Genomic DNA, 10,355 nt, shown 5'->3' on the forward strand with positions numbered 1-10,355 from the left:
AAGGGAAATAATCCAGTTGGACTCCACTTTAACTGACATAGCTCAATGCTATGAAATTCTGGGAATTGTAGTTTTGTGAGACTTCTAGTCTTCTATTCCAGAGAGCTCTGGTGCCACAACAAACTACAATTGCCACACTACCATAGCACTAAGCAATGGTAGTTAAAGTGGTGTCAAACTGGATTATTTCTGGAGTGCGAATGCAGCCTCAGAGAAAAAGGCCTAACCACCTCTCTAGGTAATTGGTTCCATCGCTGAAATGCTTCTGCCATCAAGAGGTTCCTTCTAATGTTTGGTTAAAATTTACCTCATGTAATTCAAAACCAATAGACCTGGTCCTTCCCTTTGACGCAAGAGAGAAGAAGCTCGCACCCTTCACTCTGTGACAGACTTGTAGATATTTATAGAGTGCAATCCTGTCACTCCTCAGTCTTCTCTTTACCAGGATGAATGTGCCCAACTCCCTCAACGTTTCTTCATATGTTCTGTTTTCCACACCTCACATCATTGTGGTTGTTCTTCTCTGAACCTGCTGCAACTTGTCTATATCCTTACTAAAATGAGGAGGCCAGAAATGAATGCAGTACTAACCAAGTCTCATTTATCCCGCGTCTTTTTGATGCCAATTTTTTCCACATCTTTTTCACCGAATCGATTCAACGCAAGTGTGAACCACAAGTGGATTGGGATCGGTTCAAATGTGCCCTTTGGCCGGCTAGAGATGAATCATTTTGAATTGATTCATTTGTGAATGTGAACCACAAGTGGGTTGTTTTCATGCCAGAAAATGACAGAAAATATGATTGGGGCAAACGTAGTGGGAACCATGTGGAATCGATCCATCGATTCGGATCGCACACTGATTTGTCTATAAGTGAGAATGAGGCCCTGATATGATTTGAAAAGCCTAGAGCCACTTTCCCCCTCTGGAAATGAAACAGATATAATGTCAGGAACTATGCTTCCCACCCCTGCTCTTAGTGAACCAACACTCTGGGAAATGGGGATACTGGGGACAAACTGGCAACAACTCATGTGTTGTTGTGTACCTTCAAGTCACATCTGATTTATGGCAACCCTAACATGGGGCTTTTTTGGCAAGATCTGTTCAGAGGAGGTTTGCCATTGTCTTCCCCTGAGGCTGAGAGAGTGTGACTTGCCCAAGGTTATCCACTAGCTTTCATGGCTGAACTAGGACTCGAACTCTGGTCTCCAGAGCCATTGTCCAACACTCAAACCACTATGCCATTCCGGCTCCTGGCAACAATTCACACTGGCCACATTTCACAGACAAAATCCAGGACACACATGGCCAAGCAACATGAGAATATGGCCAAGGTGGCAAAAGTTAATAATGATGAAGAATGTACAATCTAGGAGTGACTGCGGAAGTTTGCTTTTGCTTTTGTCTAATGGGAAGGACAAGATCTGACCCCTTGCTTTCCTCTCCTCTCTGCTAAAGAAGTGCAAACTAATTTTGGACTTTGAAACATGGTTTGGAGCAACCAAAGTAAACTGAGGAGAAAAGAGGGAACTGAGAGAAACTGGAGCATTTTAAGAACAGCTGAGAAACTGGGATGACAGGGGATTAATCAGGGCAGTTATAGGGGATGGCATGAAATCCTAACTCCTTAAATGCTGTAATCATGATTCCTGGAGCAAGCATTTTATGATCTGAGATTGAAAACACACCGCAGAAATAATCCAATTTGAGACCGCTTTAACTGCCTTGGCTCAATGCTAGGGAATCCTGGGAAATGTACTTTTGCAGAACATTCAGCCTTCTCTGTCAGTTGATGCCACAACAAACTATAATAATAATAATAATAATTTTATTTATACAATCAAGGCAGCTAACATCTAAAAATCAGTCCAACATACAATACATTGTATATTTTACATTTGTAGAATATTCTACATTTTTACATACATTTGTATATTCAAACTATAGTTCCCAGGATTCCCAAGCACTGAGCCAGAGCAGTTAAAGCGGTCTCAAACTGGATTATTTCTGCAGTGTATTCTGGATTTCAGTTATAATTATAAATGAGCATGGTCTTTTAGGTTTCAAATGATTGTGTAAGTATTTTTTTCTCCCCCAGATTCAATGCTATGGAATTGTGGGATTTGTAGTTTTATGAGACATTTATCCTTCTCTGTCAGATTGCTCTGGTGCCACAATACACTACAATTCCCAGAATCCCATAGCACTGAGCCATGGCAGTTAAAAGTGATGTCAAGAAGATTGATTATTTTTGCAATGTGGATGCAGCCCTGGAGGAGTAAGCCTTTCACAAGCACCCCTTCATGTCTAGTCCCAGAAATACTAGACAAGAAGGGGGTGGTTAGTTCTATGACATTCTGCACATGCTCAGGAGCTCTTCAGCATCACTCTCCGAAACTAAGGCCTTGGATTGAGTCAAACTCAACAACAAAAAGTCTTGCACAGCTCTCAGAAATGGCAAAGCTTCCCCAGACTCACTTACCTGCTCCTTCCAGCGCCTGACTGTCGTCCCTCTGGTTGGCTTCACCCAGGCTTAACTTTTCTGGCTTCCTATTGGCTTAGAAAGCTCACGCTGGCGAAACCATCCAATCAGAGCGAGCTACGCTGGACTCTGCCCCTCCATCGGTGAAGCCAAGACGCCTCAGGCAGAGAGGCGGGAGCAAGGTCCAAAACACACTGCAGAAATAACCCAGTTTGAGACCGCTTAAACTGCCCTGGCTGAATGCTATAGAAACCTGGGAATTGGAGTTTGCTGTGGCACCAGAGCTCTCTCTGACAGAGAAGGCTGAATGTCACACAAAATCACAGTTCCCAGAATTCCATAGCACTGAGCCAGGGCAGTTAAAGTGGTGTCAAACTGGATTATTTCTCCAGTGTGGATGCAGCCTTAGGTCCAAAACACACTGCACACATAATCCAGTATGAGACCGCTTTAACTGCCCTGGGTGAATGCTATAGAATCCTGGGTATTGTAATTTGTTGTGGCACCAGAGCTCTCTCTGACAGAGAAGGCTAAATGTCTCACCAAACTACAGTTTCCAGGATTCCCTAGCACTGAGCCAGGGCAGTTAAAGCGGTCTCAAACTGGATTATTTCTGCAATGTGGACACCCACACCCACCCCCGTTAACTCCATGCCCATTGATATTTTGGTCCAAAACACGATGCAGAAATAATCCAGTTTGAGACCGCGTTAACTGCTATGGAATCCTGGGAACTGTAGTCTTGTGTAACATTTAGCCTTCTCTATCAGAGAGCTCTGGAGCCACAATAAACTACAATTCCCAGAATTCCATAGGATTTAGCCCTTGCAGCTAAAGTGGTGTCAACCCAGATTATTTCTGCAGTGTGTATGCTGTCTAGATGTCCTCCTTTTCCGGGACATGCCGTACATTTCAACCCTCTGTCCAGGAAGAATTGCAAAATGTCCTCCATTTAGAGCATGACTAAGCAACATTAATTTATATTAACGTTTTTAGCTTTTATTTGGCAATGCCCTACATTTTTGTGGAACATCCTACATTTTATGGTACCTTGCCCTCTACTGCGGTGAAGGCCTCTGCTCACCTTACCTAGTTCATTTTAAACTAGGGTCACTAGTAAAACTACAATTCCCAGGATTCACTCTAGCACTGAGCCAGGGCAGTTAAAATGGTCTCAAACTGAATTATTTATTTCTGCAGTGTGTTTTGGACCTAAGGCTGCATCCACACTGGAAAAATAATGCGGTTTGACACCACTTTAACTGCCATGGCTCAGTGCTTTGAAATAATGGGAACTGTGGTTTTGGGTGACATTTAGCTTTCTCTGTCGGAGAGCTCTGGTGCTACAATGAACTACGGTTCCCAGAATTCCATAGCTTTGAGCCATGGTAGTTAAAGTGGTGTGACATATCTCTTTAGAGTGGAAAGGCAGAATTTGCACTGAGTAATCTGCTCTCAAACTCATGCAAAATTAATGGACATTGCCCCTTCAGGCAGTCTAGACTTTGCTCCTCACCTTCTCTGCACCATCAATTTAAATACCCACTAGACCTGGCAGTCTTAGTCCAGTTTGACACCACATTAACTGCCATGGCTCAGGGCCAGGGAATTCTAGGCTAAAGAAGGCTAAGGGTCTCACAAAACTACATTCCCAGAATTCCATAGCATTGATCATTGGCAGTTAAAGTGGTGTTAAACTGGGCTATTTGTGCAGTGTGAATGCAGACTCAGTTGTAGTTGGGAGAACCGTGTGTGTGCAATAATAATAACAACAATAATAATAATAATCCACCACATAAACTATGATCCAGCAATAACCTCCTTGATGTAACTAGCCATTTATTGTGGCACCAGAGCTCTCTGATAGAGATGGCAACATCAAACTACAGTTCCCAGAATTTAGCGTAAATACACTAAAATACTTTGTTTAGTGTACACATTTATAGCATCCTATTGTCCTCCTCCTTAACCCTGAGCTCTTATGCTCTCTGCCTCCTCTCTTCTCTCTGGTCTCTAGGGAGGATATACCTGCTGAACCAAAAACAAAATGTATGGAGAGGCTGAGAGGGAAGTGCATAAAAAAGGAAGCCAATTTTTGCTATGCCTGAGGTTGGAGGAAGCCATAACAGAGGAATGTGCAGAGGTAGGGCCTTTTTAGCAACATTTTCTCCTTCTTTCTCCTTCAAGATGTGCAGACTAGGCTGGCCTCTGTGTGCCTCAAACCAGGAGTAGTGCTGGGTTGCTTTTCTTCAAGCAATGCAGCAAATCCGGTAGTAATCCCGCACACATATGCCTGGGAGTAAATCCAATTGAGCACAGTGGAATTTACTTCCAAGTAAATGTATAGGAATGCACGGTCAGGATGGATTATGCTTATGTTGTTCTATAATCAGTTTAGAAGTATTGACAGTTGCATAGACCCTAGCCTAGCAAACTTCATAATAAAATTTACTATGCACTCAAACTGAATACCAGAAACTGTTCCTCTTTGTGGCGCTCTTAATTCTCATCACTCTGTTGACAAATGCTTTCGACTAGTTAAATATACCAGAAGGTACATCCTCTCATCGAGAAACCTTACATTTAAATCCCAGACGGGTGAGAATGGTCTACACAGAATCTACAATTTCCAATTAGCCATAAGCATGCCTTGGATTGATCTCACTGGTTAAGATACTGCACAGAACTATAGAATCGAACTGACAGTGTTTATTTTTTGTGTTGCATCATACAAATGCCCAGAAGCATCTTCCACTTTGCTATTACTTTAAAATCACTAGGAACGAGTTTAGACTTGTGTGTGTTCCTTACTTAAAGCAATTATATTAATTGAACACAACTGTTAACTAAAATTTGCTGGCCAGCTCTTTGTCAGAAGTGCGCATAAGTAAGACTCGCTTATCCCTGCGCTTAAGTAAGACTCGCTTCTTTAAATGGGACTTAAACCCAGATAGAATAAAGGATTCTATGCCAAACCCAAAATAAAGAGTAAGGGCTCTTTCATATTACACTAATTGTTCTTAAACATGTTATCCTTGTGAGCCCCTTTACATCTGTGTGTGGATGTTGCCCACATGTATATGTGTGTGTATGCGCATGTATGTATACATGTATATGTATTCATATACAGTACACAGTATGTGAATAAAATGTTTTGTTTCTTTAGTGTGGATATTTTGGATCAGACATTCATGTAAATTAATATTTTAACATTTTATAAGGAAATAGCTCTCCTCTTCAGGCAGAGAGACTCCAAGCGCCCACTTTGCCTTGTTTCTCTTCACCTCCAGGACAGAAAAGGTTTAGGAAGAGAGGAAGAAGAGGGATCTGGCCTCCAAGTCTCACAACCTCCTTGACCAATCTCACACCCCACCAATTGAGAGCCACTGCACTACACAATTATAGCACGATGAATCCACTTTAACTACCATGGCAAAATCCTATTGGTAGATTGGTGAGGCCCCAGAGACCTTTGGTTGACAACTCAAAATTTGGTCGACAGTCCCAGGATTTCATAGGACAGGCCCACAGCTGTGGTATCATAGGAGTTTATCAGACAAGGGAAATTGGAAGTATAATCCAATGGGAATCTGAACGCAATCGTGGGGTTTTATGTTATTGCGTGATAGACTACCACATGCAGTTTTGGGCAATGGCAAGCTATTTTCAAGCAATGGGGAATCAGTTCGAATGCAATTCGAATTCACTTAAATTCGCTGAACTAGAGAATTCACATAAATGCGTTCTGGCCCCACTTTCTTTTCATTCGAAATTAAGAGACATTCCTCCCGTGTGATAAACTCCATAATGTTGTAATTGTGTAGCGTGAAAGGGCTGTAATACAATATCTTTGCCTGGATCAATCAAAACAACAATCATGCCTGGAAGGTTGCAATAATAGGATTCATCATTATCCTACTATGGAATTTATGAGCACACGGGAGGAATTTCTCTTAATTGCGAATGAAAGAAAGCGGGGCCAGAACGCTAGTTCAGCTAATTTATGTGAATCCGAATTGTGTTTGAACTGACTCCCCATTGCACGAAAGTAGCTTGCCATTGCCTGAAATTGTGTGTGATCACCTCTCACTCAAAGCGGTGCCAAACGGGGTTATTTCTCCAGTGTGGATGCAGCCCCAGTCTACAGTGTCTCTCATGTTTCTTGATTCGTGTTTGAACACTGCGTTTGGTGCTCAAGTGTGGGCAAGTCACACCCTCTCAGCCTCAGAGGATGCCAATGGCAAGCCTACAACCTCCAGGAAGAGCCTGCTTTGACAGCCCAAGGAGAACTACAACTCCCAGCGTGCTTTGCGCCCGCCCGCCCAATGGCGGACCGGGTTTTGGACACTGCGCATGCGCGACAGCGCACAAGGTTCCCTTTGCCAAGATGGCGGACGACAGTGAGACAGCAGTGAGGCGGCCGTCAGGGGAGGAGAACGACCACCAGCACTGCAGCGACTGCGAGAACGAGGAGGAGCACAATTACAACCGAGGGTAAGAGCACCCAGAGCCCGGCTGGGTTAAGCCTCTGCTCCCTTTTGGAGCCGGCGGGGAGCCGCCCTCAGAGCGACTGAAAAAGGGGGCGAGGAGGAAAGTAAGCTTAGCCCCGCCTACTCTCACTCCGTGGCGCTTGATTGGGCGAAGGAAACGAGGGCTGCGTTATGATTGGCTCCTCGTCTTGTCAGTCCGAAAGGGGGAGCCAATGACTAGCCACCCATTGCCGAAAGCGGTGTGACTAGGAAAAAGCTCACTTCTCAAGGGGTTTAGAGCAGTGGTCCCCAAACTGTGCCCTTTAAGGGATTTTTGTTGGACTCCATCTCCCAGAAGCCTCAGCCATGTTGGACAATAGTCTGGGATTCTGGGAGCTGAAGTCCAAAATCTCTTAAAGGGCACAGTTTAGGGACCACTGGTTTTGAGACAGTGATACAAACACACTGCAGGAATAATCCAGTTTGAGACCACTTTAACAACCGTGGCTCAGTGCTAGGGAATCCTGGGAACTGTAGTTTTGTGATACAGTTAAAGAGCTCAGGTGCCAAAATAAGCTACGATTCCCAGGATTCCCTAGCCCTGAGCCAAGGTTGTTAAAGCGGTCTCAAACTGGATTATTCCTGCAGTGTGTTTTGGGCCATAGAGGCATATAGGCTGCCTGTATAGGAAGGGCATTCTGTGTATGCTCAGAGGAGGGTGACTAGACATCCTAATAATCACAAAGGAGGGCCAGGCACCACAAAATGTAGGACGTTCAAGAAAAACATAGGGTGTCACAAATTTTAAAAGGCTGACAACACTCATATAACTATAAATCCATGCTTCTTGGACATACTCACAATGGAGCATGGTGTGTGTGTGAGTGAAATGTAGGACATAAGCTGGAGCGTGTCCAGAGGAGGGTGACCAAAATGGTGAAGGGTCTGGAAACTATGCTTTAGGGGAGACTTAGGGAGCTGGTCATGTTCGGCCTGAGAAGAGAAAGTTAAGAGGTGATAAGATAGCCCTGTTTAAGTGTTTGAAGGGGTGTCAATGTTGAGGAGGGAGCAAGCTTGTTGTCTGCTGCTCCAGAGAACAGGACCCAGAGCAATGGATGCAAGCTACAGCAAAAGAGATTCCACCTCAACATTAGAAGGAATTTCCTGACAGTAAGGGCTGTTCGACAGTGGAACACACTCCCTCAATGGAGGATGGTGGATTCTCCTTCCTTGGAGGTCTTTAAGCAGAGGCTGGATGGCCATCTGGTGGGGATGCTTTGACTGTGAGTTCCTGCATGGCAGAATGGGATTGGACTGGATGGCTCTTGAGGCCCTTCCAACTCTATGGAGTTTATCACACAGGGGGAAATGTGGAGTTTAAACCGTGATTAACCTGTGAAAATCGTGCCATTGACATTAAAACGCAATTGAAATGAGATGTAACACAAGAGCCATTATCCCATGAATAACCAGGCCATAACCAGGCAGTAAACATCCCGTGAATGATTTGCTCCTGTTTCTTGTCTGGTTATTTGCAGGATAATGGCGCTGTAATCACGTTCCCTCTCAACGTCATGTGAAAACCATTAGTGCAATTGCGGGATTGTCCCCAGTGTGATAAACTCCATAGATTCTGTGATTCTATGTCCTGGAAAAGGACAATGTCCTTTTGCCCTTGCCTAGACTGTTTGCTTGCATTTGTGTGTGTGTGTGTGTGTTTGGCCTTGTGTGAAATAATGACTAGTTCCCAATTGACAAAGTGATCAGTCAAAATGTTCCATCCTTTCACCCTGTCTGTTCAACTTATATGCAGAACATATCATATGAAGAGCAGGTTTAGACTCAGAGAAAGGAGGAGTAAAGGTAGGAGTAAGGACTATCAGCCATCTAAGGAGTTATTCAGATGTTGTTTTTAGCATGACTATCCAAATAATCTCACCCACATATTCTGGTTTTGCTGTTCACACTGTTTTTTTTTAATCAGACCCGCAGTTCTGCAAGTTGTGTTACTCACATATGCCAGCACTTGAATAAAGATGGAGTCAATGCTGCTGTTGTATTCGAAACAAGTTCAAGGTGTGCAGTTTTATCCCGGTTTATCCCAGGTCTATTTGCATTGGTTATTCACACAGCTGATAATGCAAATCTTTTAGGAAAACTCGGGGAAAACCCAAGATTGAGTATCCCAGGCTAAGTGGGGGTTTTTGGTAGCCTTCCCCATCCCAAAAAACTTATTCAGGCGCATTCGAAATCCATGTGAACAACAAAGATTCAACCCACATTCTAACAGGATTATTTTCACCATCTGAATAATGCTTAAGATATGTGGATGACACCATACTAGTATCAGAAAACATCACAGACCTACAACAACTACTAAGGAAGATCAAGGAAGAAAGTGCAAAGACAGGCTTACTGCTAAACATAAAGAAAACAAAAATACACTTGTCCCTCCATATTCGCAAGGGTTAGGGTCACAAGACCCCTGTGAATATGGAAAAAACACAAATAACAAAAACACCATGCTTTTACTTGAGAGGACACCTCTCTAGGGATCTCTAGGTCCTTCAGGGCAACTCAGTAGCCAACATCCAACAGACACTGACCATAGAACTGCAGTGGAGGAGCGACAAATGCCTAGTAGAGTATTCTCTCTAGGAATCTCTAGGTCTTTCAGTACATCTTTTAGTTAAAGTTGACCATAGAGTTGCACTGGAGGACCTAGATATTCCTAGAGAAAACATACTAATCAAATCCGTGAATAATCAAATCTGAAAATATGGAGGGATGAGTGTAATGACCAGAGAGGATCTACACAAATTCAGTCTAGGCATTGAGGACATTGAAATCATTCTCATACCTGGGATCTCTTAGTTCTCATACCCGGGATCAAACATTGACCAGAATGGGGACTGCAGTCAAGAAATTGGAAAAAGACTTAAGAATGGAGGTGGCAGTGATGAAAAAAGATCCTAAAGAGTAAAGATATACAACTGAACACTAAAGTTAGAATAATTCAAACCATTGTATTCACTATTACCATGTATAGATGGGAGAGCTGGACAGTTAAGAAAGAAGATAGGAAAAAACAATGCTGGAGAAACGTGCTGAGGATAACCATGAACAGCCAGAAAGACAAACAAGTGGGTCCTAGACAGATCAAGCCAGAAATCTTCTTGGAAGCCAAGATGACTAAACTGAGGCTATCATACTTGTCCGCTCATGAGAAGCTGAGTTGAGGGCTGTCGAAAGAGAGGAAGGTCACATGCTAGATGGATGGACTGTGTTAAAAAGAACATGGGTATGAATTTGCAGGACCTAGGCAGAGCAGTGGAGGATAGGGAGTCCTGGAGATGTAGGCTTCCCATATCCCGCCTGGGGGCGGGACTTTCCCGATTTG

General features: G+C 43.5%; 2 protein-coding genes across 2 annotated transcripts in view; one reads left to right on the forward strand and one right to left on the reverse strand.

Annotated features, from left to right (window-relative positions):
* Positions 1-2,621, reverse strand: part of DCAKD (dephospho-CoA kinase domain containing) — a 9,779-nt gene extending 7,158 nt beyond the window's left edge. Inside the window, exon 1 of the mRNA XM_042477223.1 lies at positions 2,487-2,621. The gene's annotated coding sequence lies outside the window, so the exon portion shown is untranslated. The remainder of the gene's footprint in view (positions 1-2,486) is intronic.
* A 4,226-nt stretch (positions 2,622-6,847) lies between these two features.
* Positions 6,848-10,355, forward strand: part of NMT1 (N-myristoyltransferase 1) — a 35,264-nt gene continuing 31,756 nt past the window's right edge. Inside the window, exon 1 of the mRNA XM_042475972.1 lies at positions 6,848-6,980. Coding sequence (XP_042331906.1) covers positions 6,874-6,980 — 107 coding nt within the window. The 5' untranslated portion in view covers positions 6,848-6,873. The remainder of the gene's footprint in view (positions 6,981-10,355) is intronic.

The sequence above is a fragment of the Sceloporus undulatus genome, chromosome 6, assembly GCF_019175285.1.
Source record: "Sceloporus undulatus isolate JIND9_A2432 ecotype Alabama chromosome 6, SceUnd_v1.1, whole genome shotgun sequence".
Taxonomy (NCBI): Eukaryota; Metazoa; Chordata; class Lepidosauria; order Squamata; family Phrynosomatidae; genus Sceloporus; species Sceloporus undulatus.